The 16,812-nt window shown below is 40.8% G+C and overlaps 2 protein-coding genes across 3 annotated transcripts in view; one reads left to right on the top strand and one right to left on the bottom strand.

Annotated features, from left to right (window-relative positions):
- The window catches only part of fbxl13 (F-box and leucine-rich repeat protein 13), a 28,929-nt gene that overhangs the window by 5,103 nt on the left and 7,014 nt on the right, over nt 1-16,812 (bottom strand). For both annotated transcript variants that reach the window (XM_086027813.1, XM_086027814.1), the window contains 9 exons: nt 16,676-16,785; nt 16,075-16,170; nt 14,356-14,451; nt 13,775-13,910; nt 6,006-6,058; nt 5,025-5,125; nt 2,564-2,693; nt 2,118-2,216; nt 309-429 (listed from right to left, as the gene is read on the bottom strand). In XM_086027813.1, the coding sequence (XP_085883939.1) occupies nt 309-429; nt 2,118-2,216; nt 2,564-2,693; nt 5,025-5,125; nt 6,006-6,058; nt 13,775-13,910; nt 14,356-14,451; nt 16,075-16,170; nt 16,676-16,785 (942 nt within the window). The remainder of the gene's footprint in view (nt 1-308; nt 430-2,117; nt 2,217-2,563; nt 2,694-5,024; nt 5,126-6,005; nt 6,059-13,774; nt 13,911-14,355; nt 14,452-16,074; nt 16,171-16,675; nt 16,786-16,812) is intronic.
- On the top strand, nt 2,467-12,990 carry LOC147148994 (leucine-rich repeat-containing protein 17-like). Its single transcript, XM_086027815.1, has 7 exons — nt 2,467-2,623; nt 6,636-6,825; nt 8,251-8,721; nt 9,306-9,520; nt 10,141-10,296; nt 11,034-11,175; nt 12,246-12,990. Exons 2-7 carry the CDS (start codon nt 6,695-6,697, stop codon nt 12,526-12,528), a joined length of 1,398 nt encoding a protein of 465 aa, XP_085883941.1. The 5' UTR covers nt 2,467-2,623; nt 6,636-6,694; the 3' UTR covers nt 12,529-12,990.

The following is a 16,812-nucleotide window of genomic DNA, read 5'->3' as shown; positions in this document are numbered from 1 at the left end:
GATGGCTTTTTCATGCCTACAATATGGAAAGCCCCTTTGAGCATGTGTTTGATATCCTTGATATCCATCTTAAGGTCCGTGAACTAGTACGCACACTAGTAAAATGATTATCTTCCTAAGAGCACCAAAATGCCTAATATTAATTTTGCCTCACTAGCAACATTTAGTTGTCCGTCTAGTATGTAGAACTGCCGTACAGTAGTGGAAGGCAGTGGTGGGGTGAAAAACATTGATCTTAAACTGGATATTAAGGACATCTCATAAATGCTCAAACAGCAAAAGGAGGTTTGGCGGAGGACTTCATTCACCCTCCAGGCTGAAACTCTTCAATTTGGTGACTTCGGCGATGGATTTGATGCCGTGGTCGGACAATTGCCACGCCTCCAGCAGAGAGATGGACGACACGCTATGGCAGCCGGCCATCAGGGCCTATACGGGACACATGGCACTATGCTTGCAAAGAGGTGCAACATTTCCAGTAAATTGCCATTTCCAGAATTTTGCAAACCTACATAGCACACATGCTTCTAGTTGAGTTCTTCAGACAAAAGTATTGGGACACCTTGCCATTCCACACTTTCAGTTCCAGTTCATCCCAGCGGTGCTTGAAGCGGTTTGGAGTCAGGGCTCCATTCAAGTTCTTCTATACCAAGCAGAGAGAATATGACTGTGAGTATTGTTGTCTGCTCTTTTTGTACATATGTGATGCTCCTACGTGCGTCTTATAGTAGCGTATTTTTGAAGGTTTATAATTACCAGAGATGGGCATTCCGTCATGGGACGACGGATGGACGCCCATTTTGGGGACAGAGGACGGAGGATGAGAAGTTTTTTTTTTTTTTTTTTTTTAAAGGACAGACTAAGCAAGGACGGAAGTGGGTTTTCGCCCATCCTTGTACCGACTCAAGTGCCGACTGACATGTTGTGTTGGGTTCTTTCAAAATGCAAGACCACTGTTCTCTTCTGCGATGCCACGGAGCCGCCATTATGAACTGCCTGCCACAACTCTCCAATGGGTTGTTACAGTTACTGACGGAATATAAGGACGGAGGTGCTTTAAAAAGAAGAGGACGGACGGGGTCGCAGCATGATTATTTTTATAAATAAGGATGGAGGGACGATGACAGAAGGGTGCCCAGGTCGCGGACGCAGGACGGACCGGCAAAATAGGGTAAAGTGCCCATCTCTGATAATTACCATAACATCTAAGCTAGTTTCTGTTAGCCCATCAATGGCATTATGCGTTACACTAAACATCACCTGTTTTCTGAAGCTGAACCATGATTGTTCATTATCTGAGCCCTGAGCAACTGAGATGTCATTTTCAGTCGACAGAAGTGACAAAATGGCTGCCCAAGATGGCTAAAAACGGGTACATTTTGCTGCGTATCTCATAGTCCACAAACTCCGTATTATTCAAAATGCCTTGTTTCAATTTGTGGGCCTGCATAGAACATATTCTTGAAAAAAAAGGGTTGGGTTGACATCCACTTTAAAGTGTGCATTAAAAAAAAGTGTGGTTTAAATTTGTTTTAAGCATGTTGGAGACCTAAAACTATTTAAAAAACAAAATTGGGGCATGATTCTAAACAGGGTAAGCAGTACAAAATTGGATGGACGGTAGAGGAACTAAAGTATTGTTGACAAGAGTGTCCCAAAACTTTTGTCTGACTGCAGCAGGGCTGTCCTAACTATACGGCCAGCGGGCCATTTGCAAGACTGCAACACTATTTGAAAAAATAGTAACGTATATTTTTTCAAAATGGCCGCCCCCAGAGATAGCTAAAAACGGGTGGATTATGCTGCTTAACTCATATTTTCATATTAATCATATTGCCTTGCTACAACTAGTGGTCCTGCATAGAACATATTCTTGACAAAAATATGTTTGGGCTGACTTCCATTTTAAAGATTGTCAGCCTACGACAGATTGCTCTTGTTTAGACACAGAATGTTGAGAGCTGCTCAGTGCAGGGTCAGATTTATTCTAATAGGATACAGGGCATTGGACCACCCCAACATCCTGAAAACTGTCAAAACTACAAGATATATCAACTCGTTACATAATAGTTTATACACTCCTGGTCTGCAGTGCCCTGTAAATGAAACAAACATACAGAGATGCACTTGTCCGACAGGTCGTACACGTCATTGAGCAAAATCTCCTTGAGGTCAGGGCACGCTTCCGAGATGTAACTGAAGCCCGTCGCCGTCACCTACGAGAGAGACAGAGAACAAACGTGTATTGACCGGAATGTGAATCATCCCCTTGGATCCTCGCTCCTCACACTTTCCGGGCCCCATAAAATGAAAACATACATCTGGAAGTGAGCATAACTGAGTGTGTTGTCATGCATGTGTGTAAGCACATGGCGAGCGGGTGGGCTTATTCAACAAGCCCGACCCCGTCCTTCCTCCCCTCCTTGCTTCCTCCCCTCTTAGCTCATATTGAGTGAGGAACAAGAGGGGACACGTGCAAACAAGGAGAGAAGCGACCGGATTGTTCCAAACCTTTGGGATTATCTCGCTAAGCGCAGTATACGGCGCAGCCCGAAAGACTGACCTGGGTGCAGCCTGACAGGTCTAGGTGGAGGAGATTGTGGCAGCCTCTTCCCAAACTCAGGTACTGAAAACCTTCGTCTGTCATTTTGTGGCAGTAGGCCAAGCTCAGGTACTGAAGGTTGATGCAGTTGCTGTCGGGGGAAGAATGTAGAAACCAAGAACAAGTTGAAAACATTGGGAAATTACAACATTTGATGTAGTGGTCACTAATCAAAACAACATGGCAGTGAAGTCAACAACTACAACACTGGAGTATCTGCTATTTATTGGCTGTCGCAAAAAGTTTTTTTTTTTTTTTTTTTTCAGTATGCTTTGGCGTATTTTTTTTTTTACAGTAAATTGGAAACAACTTTGTTGTATCTGCACCATACAATAATAATACAGCAAACCCCCTTTTATTGGGGGGCAAACATTCCATTCCAACACCGCTAAAAAGTGAGACTCAGGGAGACCATATAATTTTTTTTTTAATGTTTAAATCTTAAATCCTCTCACATGCTTTAAACACAACCAAGCATACCAAAACACACTTTTTTAAAACACATTGCAAACATATTTTAACACACACACCAAAAAAAAAAATCACAGGCACAAAATATATTAAAAAATACTGTATGTGTCTTTAAGGGGTGGGACCTTAAATCAAACGTTTTTGGAAAACAAGAAAAACATTTTTAGCAAGCATATGCGAGGGCATTACATTAAGTACACTGTAAAAAAACATGATAAAAAATCTCTTAAAATCGAGATGAACCGGGATATAGCTGAGGAAAACTGGAGGCTTTCTATTGTATTCTATACACATTTGTTTGTTGTGTTTACTCATACTACAGCAGAGAAACACTCAATTAATTCTGTGTTGAACAAATGTAGGAATGGCAACAAGTGAATACACGTCATTGACCAGTTAATTGTTCTGCCTGTCAATATTTGTCACTGGCATAGAAAGATCCATTCATCCACTATCCGAACCGCTGATTCTCACGAGGATCGAGGGACATTGTTATTTTTAGTAAATAAATCCTTTTTGAACCAATTAATTCATTCACTGCAGTGGATGTTTTTGTTAATCAACTGGAATTTAAGCCAATTCAATGGTTAGGTGTGGAAGAGGGTCTCGACTAGATTGTCTGTGTGAATATCAAGAATTTTAGTAAACAACTGAAATGGCAAACAGATCCCCGCAGATGGCGACACTGCTTCACTTTAAGATCAGCACAGCTTTTGAGTAGAAGATAAAGATTAAGAGGTACATCATGTCTTGCCACGTTAGAAGTCGGACACGTTTAGGCACCCCACACAGAGTATGTCCATGTATTGTGTAAACAGAGAGCACGTCAGGTAGTAGAAAGTGTGTGTCGCTATCGGGAGAAAAGACGACACAGTTTATGAGTAAATGACAAGCTGCATGTAAAAAAACGACTGACGTTCTATTCCAGCCATGCTGTGAGTGTCGCTCACGCCGTGTTTCACAACTGTATACTTGTAAATAAATTAGTGTTTTGCCATCAAAAATCCCTTTCTCAGTTTTGTATTTATTGTTTTATAGTTTGAGGTGTCACAAAAGCCAAAATTATTTGCATGAAAGTCACAGTTCTCCTTCTTTTCACAAAATGTTTGTTTTTTGTCCGAAACCAGTGTTTTTGGTCGAACCAAGCCACGGCCGCCCCCCTGACAAAATTGGGGCCCCGAGCAAAATCTTATTTGTAGGCCGCCACCAGCGCACCAAAAATATTTTGTTAGGGGCTGCAGACAAACCTATATGCGGTGGGCGTGTTTACTTTTCATTCTTACCGAGTACACCCAACTTTGGGATCGAACTCGAGCCTCAGGGTTGGGAGAACAGAGCATAGGTACGAAAAGTGGATGGAACATGTCTTGTATTGTCAAAGAACAATATTCTGTGGATCTTGAGAGATCGGTCAAAATGCTCTAAAACAGCAGGAAACTTGAAAACATGACAGTGAATGAGTTCAGTGATATTGGATACCTGATGATATGTACACTAGTGTGTACAGTATTTGGCAATCACAGGATAAATTATTCAATTTAGACGCTTGGCTCCTAGACTAATAATTCTTTCTCTTCTCGAGACATTTTGGACAATTCTATGCGTCCAACTTTGTGGGAGCAAGCTTGGGAAAGGCCCTGTTCTGTTCCAGCTTGCCTGATTTACGACTCGAATATTCACATCGCATAAATCCATCCACAATGGCAATCATGCCCGTTTTTTTTTTTTTTTTTTTTTTGTGTTCACGTCACAAGCGCTACATCTGTTCCTTTCCTTCTCAGTATTCACACTGGCAGCGAGTAACGCATTTCTCACATGCGAAAGGCAAAGGAAAAAGCGCTGTTGGGCTCTACGTTGGGAAAAAAGTATGCGTATGAGTGTCTCCTCCTGGGAAGTAGAAGACAAGGCTCCAGCGACAAAAGGATTAGCATGCTAAAGTGGTGCTGTTTACCTTGCCAGCTCTCTGAGGGTAGCGTCTGTCAAGAGCGTGCCGGAAAGGTTCAGGTAGAGCAGGGAGTTACAGCCTTCCACAATCGACTCAATCATGGCGTCCTGTCAAAGCACACACCAACCACGTCATACGTATTTTATACTCAAGTGAGTTTGCCAGACAGCTGTGGCTGCTTCTGTGTATTCTGTCGTTTTCGAGAGCTTCATCTCTAAAGTAAAGGTGTCAAACTCAAGGACCGCGGTTCGGATCCAGCCCTCGTGTAAGACTGATTCCCAGTCTTTGTAGTGACAAAATTGGTAAATATTCGACAAAAAGAGGCTTCTAGATGTTTTTTGTCGTTAGTACGTTAGCGAGTAAATTAAGATCATCATTATATTAGTACATACTGTATTTCTTTTGTGACTTTGAAAATGATTTTGTATTTTTTTTATGTAAAGATTTTTTTAATGTATATTATGTGCCTTGGCACAATAAAGCTCTGGGGAACACTTAAAGCCTCTTTAAGGCTTAAGGGACAAGAAATGTAAACACAATGCAGCTCATCTTCTGAAAACAGCTTCCAGTGGCACTTTAACAGCCTCACTCTCTCAGGGTCAAGATGGAGACAAAGCCATAACAAACGACATGATTCAGGTTTTTATAGTATCATAATTCACGCAGTTCAAACTCACTGTTACACTTGTCTGTGACCCCCATCTCCACAAGAAGACAAACTATGTTATTTTTTTCTAAAAATAAAGGATTTGAAACTGGTTATGGTTCATTTTAAACGTCATTAACTGTGTTTCTGTTTATAAACAAGCAGTCCGTTTCGCATTTTGTTCACTTGCTGAACCAAACCTTGAATTTAAAACATACTTTTAAATCCTTAGAGATTATACATATACATGGTCTCATCATTATAACTACAATGTGATGAAAAAAAGTTTGACATCCCTGAATGCATTATAAACATTACAGCAGGGGCCACGTTGTTCTCACCGTGATATTAAAACACTCAGACACGTTGAGCTCTTGGAGATTTTTGCATTCGCCTGGAACACAAACAGCAGGAAAGTTAGTAAACAACTGGCAACACGTCCCAATACCTTTGTAAATTAGATTTGTTCCATGAATTTGTGTCAACATATTCTTAACAGTCTATTCTCTTCTATCTCGTGACATTTCTCTTGGCTACACTGCTTTTAGTAAATATCAGTGGATGTTAGATTTTTTTATTTTTTGTCCAATCAGTTTTTAGCCTCTATGTGTTGCCACGTCAGTCGAATCTGTCCGAGACCTTCAGAATCTGTAGTCCTCGCTGATGTAATTTAAATCAAGGGAATATTTCGTAAGTGGGATTTCAAATTCGTCCTCATAGATGACATCGTGATACAAAATACATACCGATTTTAAACACGCAGTCAAAGTTGTACAACACGAAAGTGTGGAAATATTGTTGTAAGGCTATAAATAAACATTCGGATGTTCCTCATGTCTTACGCAACACGCTGCTGCATCACACTCCTTTCCACAGCTGTAGTCCGTCAAAAGTTACAACAGTTGTCCGAGGCTTTGACCCATTTTAAATCCTCATCATTATATCCAAAACAATTCTGTTTGACTCCACAGCCCTCCCAAGAGAAAAGAGAGCGAGAGAAAGAGGTGGGAAAAAAGCTGCAGGTTCCAGCATGCGCGTGACCTGCTCATTCCTCGTGGTCTCCCTGTTCTGGCTTCTGCTGCTGTTTCCGTTCGTTGAGATGAAACGAGCGGGCAAAGGCAGAGGCCTCAGAGGAGCAAGACACAAGCTCGCACGGGACAGGTGGGCACCATGCACCCTTTGGTCCTGATTACAATTTTCTGGGGTTGCATTTTCTGTTCATTGGGGACTCTAAATTGTCGTTAAAGTGGAAGTCAACCCAAACATATATTTTTCAAGAATATGTTCTATGCAAGCCCACTAGTTGAAGCAAGGCATTCTGATAAATATTGCGTTTGTGGGATTTGAGTTAATCCACCCGTTTTTAGCCATCTCTGGGGGCAGCCATTTTGTCACTTCTACGACTGAAAATGACATCACAACTGCTCAGGGCTCAGGTAACGGCCAATCACAGCTGACCTGTTTTCTGAAGCTGAGCCGTGATTGGTCGTTACTTGAGCCCTGAGCGGTTGTGATGTCATTTTCAGTCGACAGAAATTACAAAATGGCCGCCCCCTGAGATGGTTAAAAACGGATGGATTTTGCTGCTTAACTCATATTCCAAAAACGCAGTATTAATCAAAATGTTGCGTTTCAACTAGTGGGCCTGCATAGAACACATTCTTGAAAAAAATGTGTTTGGGTTGATTTCCCCTTTAAGTGTGAATGTAAGTATGAATGCGTGTGTCCTGTGATTGACCGGACACAAAAGTAAAAGTAAAAAGTAAGCAAGTAAAAGCGAGATGCTCTTACACAAAAGCTGCCAGGTAAGAAAAACTGTCTTGGCAGACAAACAACAAGCATATTTTGACTTGATTTTTTTCAGTCGTAAATTTTCTTTATTTCAGATGATATTTCTAGTCAGAGTATTATGAGGCCAGATTTTCTTTTTTAACTGTTTCCAAACCAACTGTTACTGGCGTTGTGGTTCTCACAGCTGACTTTCATGCAGTCGGCGTGAGGTCAATTCGCAGTCAATGACCCACCAGTCGAGCAAGGGTTGCCTTTCATTTGTTTAGATCTCAAGCATATTTTACACTGAAAAAGGAACATCTGCCGACTTTGTTTCACATTCTGGAGGCTCCATTCCTAGATTAATCTTATTTTTTGTTTAAAATGAGCGTGAACAAAGATAGGTGCTATTACATACAGATACCCAAGAGCTTCGCAAAATTTTCACCCTGGTTTGAATTTTCCAAAGGCTACGGTTTTAACTACAAAAACATGTTTGCTATCTGTTATTTTCCAGCTGAGTTTCTCATATTGTGTTTAGTCCCATTAAATAAACTGTCTGATCGTGCATCGTGACTGTGGCTCTCTACTTGCGGTCAAACCTTAATTGCTTTTTTTTTTCCCCACTTCATTTGAGCTGTGACGTATCTAAAGATCAAATCACATAAAAAAACCAAAAAAAAACCAACAAAGTAGGAGATTTCAGTCTGCAAAAGGAATCATAACAATAGTTTTGTGGGGGTCTAAATACTTGCTGGTCACAATTTGTTTAACCCATTTCCCTCACTCTGATGCATTTGTGTATAAAACCCTCAGGGTGCGAGGCGCCGGCCGTCACAGCAGATCCGACCCCCCAAAACCAGGCAACTGCTCAGAATCATTAGAGTCCGGACGTGTCTTTGCGGACTGTCAGGACCGTCGCCTCACCTCCATTCCCAGGCCGCAGACCTGGTCCAGAGCACCCAAGTACCTTCTCTTAGCACGTAATAGGATCAAGGTCCTCCGCGATGAAGCCTTCGCCGGCTACGAGAGTCTAACCAGTCTGGACTTGCAGCAGAATCACATTTCGTTAGTGGAGGAGGGGGCCTTCGAGGGTTTGACTCGACTCACGACCCTGCTGCTCCAACACAACCGCCTGACTTCGCTGAGCGAGGAAGCCCTCATCCCCATGCCCAACCTCCGCTACATGCGCTTCTATGACAATCCCTTGAATTGTCATTGTGACATGGACAGTCTGGTACAAACCCTTCAAGTCCCAAGCAACCGGAATCTGGGAAATCATGCCAGGTGAGGCTTTCCAAATAAGCTCTTTTTGGAAAAAAACAAGAGGTGGGATGGACTGAAGTAAAAATATGTTGTTGCTGTACTTAGGTGGATTATTCAGGAATCTACTCTTGATTTAAAGTGGAAGTCAACCGAAACATATTTTTTCAAGAATGTGTTCTATGCAGGCCCACTAGTTGAAAAAAGTCATTATGATTAATATGAAATAGGAGTTAAGCAAGCAAAATCCACCCGTTTTTAGCCATCTCTGCGGGCGGCCATTTTGTCACTTCTGTCGACTGAAAATTACATCACGCACCCTCAGGGCTCCAATAACGACCAATCACGGCTCACCTGTTTTCTGAAGCTGAGCTATGATTGGTCGTTATCCGAGCCCCGAGGGTGTGCGATGTCATTTTCAGTCGATGGAAGTGACAAAATGGCCGCCCCCATAGATGGCTAAAAACGGGTGGATTTTGTTGCTTAACTCATATTCCACAAACACAATATTAATCAGAATGCTGCGTTTCAACACTAGGCCTGCATAGAACGTATTCTTGAAAAAAAAAAAAACGAGAAATAATTTTTTGCCATGTTCCCCTGTAAAGATGTGCGGAGCCCCTCAGGCTTAAAGGCAAGAAGTTGAAGCGGATTGACCCCGAGCTGCTCTGCAAGAAGCCAAACCCGAACGAAAAGCCGCAGGGCGACCAGACTGACCCCAAAGATGTGGCGGAGCCAATTCCCTTTCAAAACAAACCAGATGCCACCACATCCTGCCACATTTATTACTTCCCTCATGTACGCGTGGACTGCAGTAACCGAGGCAAGTCTTTTATCGGCGTCGGAGTCCGTTGATCACTGCGATAAATGGGCGCGTTGCCGATTGCACACATGTTTGTTATGCAATGAAAAGCATTCTTGTGCCATTCATCACAGAGGCGCTGTATGAGTGGTGCTGTCACATGCCTGGAATGATTACAGTCATTATCCTCAAATAAATTCCAGAGAATGTGAATTTTCATCTGAGCATTCAAGTGAGCATTTTTCCTCCTTTGTGAACAAAAGTCAGATTGGCGGATGTCTCTAAGACCATGTTTCCCAACCTTTGTTGAGCCAAGTTACATATTTTACATTAGAAAAATTTCCCATCACACCGCCAAACAAAATGGCATAGGAAGGATTTTCAGTGTGGAAAAAGAATCGCTGCAAAATCATGCGATACAGCCACAAAAAAAGATGATCATTTATATTTGAGATACTTATGATCGGCAAATCTGCAGTACAATGAAGTAGCAAAAATTGAAGTGAAATATGGCCCCGTACTTCTTTTGGGAATAATCCATTGTCAACACACGAGCTCCACCGCATATGGGACAAATTAAGTTTTGAACAGATGAATTCTTCAATCTTCTCTCACACGTGTCCACTCGTCTTCAACTACAGGTCTAACCGAGGTGCCTGCTGGTATTCCCGAGGACGCCGTCCAAATAGATCTCTCCCACAATTCCATCCGTCATCTCAAGGCCAAGAGTTTCCAAGGAGCAAAGAGTTTGAAAACGCTCAACCTCAGCCACAACAACATGGAGCGCATTGATACAGGTATATTGCGCATACACTACTAAAAAACAAAAAAAACAAAAAAAACCCCATAACCTTTACAGATGAACTTAACTCACTCACTGCCAGACATTTTCAAAGCCTATTTTACCCTAATGTTTGAAAAAATAAAAAAATATATATATAAATAAGTTTTTTTCACCGTCTCTAAACTTTTGAAGGACGTTTAATTTGTGGGTATGGGTGTGTCATTGTTTATCATACCATCCACAGTCAGAGTTTCATGAAATCAAATTCACATCCAGAACAATTCCCATCACACTCATAATCAAGCAGGAACAAGAAAGGTAAAAAGGACTTTTTTTCTGAGCTTAATTTACTAGATAATGTCATTTTACTTTCTGTTGCTTTGCTTTTGTGTACTATCTCATATTCTACTTCTATCTCACGCACTGATTTTCTAGCTTACCAATCAGAGTGAGCAACTGACACTGACGGCCGATGCCATTTTGCATACTGCGATCAAAGGCTCATTCATTCAAATCATAAAGAGGACTGTTTTAATATAAATTCTTTTTTTTTTTCTTTTAATATAAATTGATATATTTTAATATAAATATGAGGGAGCTGAATTTGATTCCATGAAACATTTTTTTTTTTTTTAAAAACTGTGTGCACAAGCTTCCATTCCAACAGGCTCAGTTTGATTGAGCTGGTGCTTTCTGGTCACGGTAACTGGTTGTGGCGGGTAAACAACATGCTTTTGTGCACTTCTCCAGCTTCCTTGTTCGGGCTCCTGCACCTCCGCGAGTTAGACCTGTCAGACAACAGCCTGTACTTCATCCAATACGGGGTGCTTGAAGAACTTTATTTCCTGTCCAAGCTGAAGCTGGGGGGAAATCCCTGGCTGTGCGATTATAGGTGGGGCTTATTTTGTACATTTGTTTCTTGAAAATACGGTGTTTTTCCACTGTTACAGCTCTATGGTTTTCATGTTGGTTATACAGTACCTTGCAGTAGTGTAAACGTAGAGTAGTCTTTACAGGCAAAACGCCAATTCAGTCGAATTTGTCACGTTTTTTTCCATTTTTAGGAGAGCAAAAGCATTTGAATCCACCCATTTTCTATAAACTTTGTCCTCATTAGCGTTGTGGGTGAGTTGGAGCCCATCCCAGCTGACTAAGCGAGAGGTGCCAGCCAATCACAGGGCACAAACAGGCATTCGCACCCTTGGGTAATTTAGAGTCTTCAAGAACATAAAGTACATGGCATGTTTTTGGAATATTGGGGAAAGCTGGATGAGAGGTGGCAAAAAAAAACAAAAAAACAAACTCCAAACAGCAAGTTCCAAGCCAAGACTCAAATCCCGAATCTTTGACTGTGAGGCAGAAGTGCTAAACTATGTCACGCCTCATCTATTTTCCTTGCTGCCCATCGAATCAGGGTAGGCAATTTCTACTCTTCAGTGAACCTAACATACATGTTTTTGGAATGTTGAAGGAAATGGAAGTACAGGGAGGACTTGAAAATGCTTCATTTTCTCATTATGTTAAAATTTACTGTAACAATGAGCAAAATATTGATTCTGGCCGACAGCCAGCTCATAATACCGCCACTATCACATCGCAATTACCGAAACCATCAATATGATACAAAAACGCAATCTAACAGCATGCAACTGCAACTTGCACATCATCCCGGAGTGAATGAATATTTCTCTCATAAAAACAGTTTGACTTGGCTTGCCCTTACTCCAAAACTAAATTTAACATACTGCAGCCAAGAGAAACACTACAAAATAAAGACTGTCGGGAATGAATAAATACAATTCCATGGAATGAATATTAGAATTATGGTTGTAAATGTAGAAGTGTTGCCTGTGAGGACAGACTAGAGAGGGGTGTAACAAACATGAAAACCACAGATGTCTCCTATTCATCTCTTAATGTCAAAACCCAAATCAAAAAAGTAAAACTAAGTGCAATTTGCAGCATCCACTACATGGTGTATTGGCTTCGACTGCACCCGGTGGTGAGGCACTCTGGCCTGCTGTGTCGCTCACCTCCCGAATACACCGGCGAGAGTGTGGAGGAGTATGTGCGCGCCTACAACCGAGGGTGTCCAAAAGACAGGCCGCAGAGCCCGCGAGACCAAACCGAGTCGGACGAGCTGCTCTGGAACTCCCTGGAAGAGGTGCAGGGCGAGCCGGAGGAGGAAGTGGAGCCCAGCCACTTGAGACAGCCTCAGAAATATCAGATTATCAGACTGTCTTGAGGGAAAAGGCACCGAATGGGCTCTGTTTACAACTTCTCCCAATTACTTTCCATTATGTCAAATAGTCTGTATCAGATGAAGAATCTACTTGTATGGTAAATATGGGAATGCTCTCAAATCTTTTTTTTTTTAAATGTTACAAGACCAATTTGCAGGATTAATGGGGATCTGTTCATTTTCCAATGGTGTATAATTACTACAAATGTCACAATATTGTTGCTCAATACACTCACATGTTGCAATAAAAAAACATTTTTTTGACTTACAGTATTCGGAAAACCTCGTTGATTAATTTTGCTTTTTGTGTGATCAGACATGAAGTTAACATGTTTAATTGCGTGGAACCAGTTGATGAGAAAATGTTCAGTTAAAGAGGAAAGTCAACCAAAACATTTTTTTTTCAAGGTTATGTTCTATGCAGGCCCACTAGTTGAAAGAAGCCATTCTGATTATTATTATGTTTGTGGAATATGACAAATCCACCTGTTTTTAGCCATCTCAGGGGGAGGCCATTTTGTCACTTCTGTTGACTGAAAATGACATCACAGTTGCTCAGGGCTCGGCTAACGACCAATCAAGGTTCAAACTTCAGAAAACAGGTGAGCTGTGATTGGTCCTTACCTGAGCCCTGGGCAATTGTGATGTCATTTTCAGTCGACAGAAGTGACAAAATGGCCGCCCCCTGAGGTGGCTAAAAACGAGTGTATTTTGCTGCTTAACTCATATTCCATAAACGCAATATTAATCAGAATGCCTCGTTTCAATTAGAGGGCCTGCATAGAACATATTCTAGAAAAAAAAATATTTGAGTTAACTTCCTCTTTAAATCAATCCAATGAGATCTAACATTGTTTCGTGAAGTTGTAGTTAAAATGTAATAATAACAACAACACTCATATTCTTAAGGGGACCTACACTAGTGCCTTGAGGTACGAGTTTGTTTCGTTCCATGACCATTCAAGGCATGTACTCAAAAAACACTTGCATTCCAAATCATCTTTCCCCAAATGAAATGAATAAAAATGTCAGTAATCATGAAAATAACACTCTATAATATCGTTCTTCACAAAAACATACATCCTTCAATGATTCATTTAGCCAGTGGTGAACAAGCAGTAAGCACAGTTACATTGAGTTTTGCTGGATGCAGAGATTAGCCTAAAATAACACTGTTATCTTATGAGTAGTATGTTACTTGACTGTCGGCGCGGCGGTGGTGGTGGTGCTGTAGGAAGGGAAAACTCACCAATGTGTTTCAAACTGGACCATTGTAAGGAGGTGCAGCCGCGCAGATTCAGGTGGATCACAAACGGACGGAAATTAAGCAGGACATGTTTCATGGTGTCGTCTGTTATCCAGCGCTTATCCACTGAGACGTTGATCTGAGCGGGTAGAAAGGCACTAATATCAAATATAGCAGCAAATATCAGTGCCAAAGGCTACCAGTTTGATACACACTTCTGAAATATCTCATTTGCTCAAACTAGCGTTAATCACATGTTATATGGATAGGTTGTTAATAATTAATGATATTAAGTTTAAGAAGACAACGATCATGTGAAAATCACGACTCAATTGTGAACATAAACAAATAACATGACTGATCAATTGAAAATAGAATTCGTACTATATTCGTAAACAGTATTGGAAGTTAATTCTTTTCCAGATCCAGTTCAGTTTAGCGTGTATGGTGAATCCAGACACTTATTAACCGTCCTTCTACTTTGCTGTTCAAAGTTGGATGTTCTCCGCCTTAACGCGGTTCCAGCCTGACATCTGTGAAAAGTGTAATTGAACCAAGCCGCACACTCTGTGTACTGTACTAACCTTACTCCACAAAGTGCCCGTATGGATGAGACTTCTCCAACTGCAGCAAACTTCCGAACAGCTCAGCAGGTCTCGTAGTTCCATATACTGGAATATCTGTGGGTGAAATAAAAAATGTAAAAAGTAGGCCGACAGTACCTTGACTTACAAGTTTAATTTGTGTTTGGCTCCCTGAAAAGGATAAGCAACGTAGAATGGATGGATTGATACAAGAAAATTTGAACTGTGACGCAACATAGCGCTAGGGTTAGCTAGACAGATGTACTATAAATACAAAAATACTAAAAGCTTGTATTCAGCCAACGTAGACACAGACTGCATAGGTTTAACCTCTACAAATGATGCTTAACACTCAGCTACCGCAGTACAACTGATGCTTCATTTCATTACGGTATCTTTTCTGTTATGCTATTATTTTGTTTGTATGAATATAAATTGAAGGACCAATGCCCGAAATTGAACAGAGGGGTCCTGCTATTTTTGCCTACGCCATTTAATGCAAGCAGTGCATGGTGTCAAACTTTGATGATAACTGAGGATTTGCCATGAAAAAAAATAGTGTGAGGGCCCATTCACGACTGTTTGCAAAATTCAGTACATTTTTGTTGTTTTTCCCCGCTCACTCTATCTGTCGCCTCTCAAACCTTGCTCGCTCCATCTGAATTTCTAATAAGGTCCCATTAAGAAGCAAGCAAAGGCTGCTCCCTTTTGCGAGAAAATGTGAGACCAAAAACAAACAAGGCTTTCTTTGTTTCCACTCTGTCAATAAAAAATGACATGTACTCATCAACGGGACCCATAAAACTGAGGCTCGCTGTGTGTTTACGTATGCGTGCGTGCGTGCGTATTAGAAAAAAATTACATTTGAATTGTTTACATATAAATAGGTGGTTCTCTGAAGTGCCTGCCCAGTGCGAACCCATTCAGTGTGAAATCAAACAAACAAGTAAATCTTTTTGTTTTTGTTTAGTCATCAGACTACGCTGCCTGAAAAAACGGAGAGACCATTTCGTCGCTGTCCTGTGAAAAACACGTATGTTCAATTTTCGATTTAAAAAAAAAAAAATTCTCGTTAATGCGATGTCTGTAACGCAGAAATACCATTCATGTAAAAATAAGTGTTTTTCACAGGACAGCGACGATATAAAAAACTTTTACAACTCCCACACGATTTAAACACATTCAAGCTTGTGAAAAAACACCCTTTGAACACAGTGTAAACATTGGAACACAAAAAAAAAAACCCTCCAAGCATTAAACGTATAGAAAATGCTGAGTGTATTGTCGTGTCTGTATTCATGGGTGTGCTTTTAAACCTCTTTTTTGAGGAAATGTTCACTATTTGTGAACTGGTGCTTATTGTGAAGTGAGTGGATTTGAGTTTAAAGCCATTATAAAGTGCCCGTATGTCAAGTTTGCGCTAGCAATTCAAAGCAAAAAAAAAAAATCAGCCAAATGACAGTTTGTATCTCAAAAAACTCATCGATTGGCTTCACTCGTATCTCAAGGCAGCACTGTATTGCCTTGTATTATGGCCGCATTTTTTTTTTTTTTTTGCCTCACACTCTGCGCTCTGCTTCATTGTAACAAAAGCCGCACTTGGTAAGATTTGCAAAACAAGAAATAGTGAAAGCTCCAATTCTTGATCTTTGGGGTAGTTTGACAAAAGCGACACCCGGGAACTGTTTTAAATTGTGGGGAGGAAAATAAGCAAACAACCTTGAGTGAGATGTGGTTGGGCAAAGCTGACAGCCAGTCGCATCCTTCCCCAATTTGGCTTTGCTGGCGCTCCATCTCCAGTTCATTCTGAAGTTTCTGCAACATCAAACCACACACATTTGGGGGATTTTTCATTAAATGTCGTTTTTAATTTTGCCTTGACTTGTTGTTAGCAGGGTTATTGCAGTTTGGGAATTTTTATTATAGTTAGAGTTTTTATTTCATTTTGACATTTGTCATGCATGCATGCACCCTAATTAAATAAAGCTAGGATGCCTTGTTTGCCAGGTTGCCAACTTCTAAAGTGGATTTTTGGCTTGAATTCTTGTTGAGAAGTATTAAACGAAAAAAGAAGTATTATTTTTGTATACTGTATATATATTTTCTCATATATGAAAGAAAAAAGGAAAGCACTTTTTACCTAACATTGCATTTCGGGCTAATTTAAGAAAGTGTTTTAATAAATTAAAATGCGCTTAAAGCATGGGAGGGGTAAAACTGTATGTAAAAAATTGATACTTTTATATAGTCTCTACATAGTGGTGTTTCACCAATTGCCCGCAATAAGCATGACTCACTATATTTTCAAATGAGCTGATACCTTAAAGTAATCCTTGGTCCTCTGTGAGTCCCTAACAACATTCTTCCATGCGGTTACGATGCGTTTGAGGACGCAGGCTTTCAGAACTCCCACCAATTTGCGCACCGCCTCTAGTTGGTGAGATCAAAGCACAAGAA

The sequence above is a fragment of the Filicampus tigris genome, chromosome 4, assembly GCF_054856515.1.
Source record: "Filicampus tigris isolate MCC_2025a chromosome 4, RoL_Ftig_1.0, whole genome shotgun sequence".
Classification (NCBI taxonomy): Eukaryota; Metazoa; Chordata; class Actinopteri; order Syngnathiformes; family Syngnathidae; genus Filicampus; species Filicampus tigris.
The sequence above is the reverse complement of the archived record's forward strand: the minus strand, read 5'-3'. Positions and strand labels throughout refer to the sequence as shown.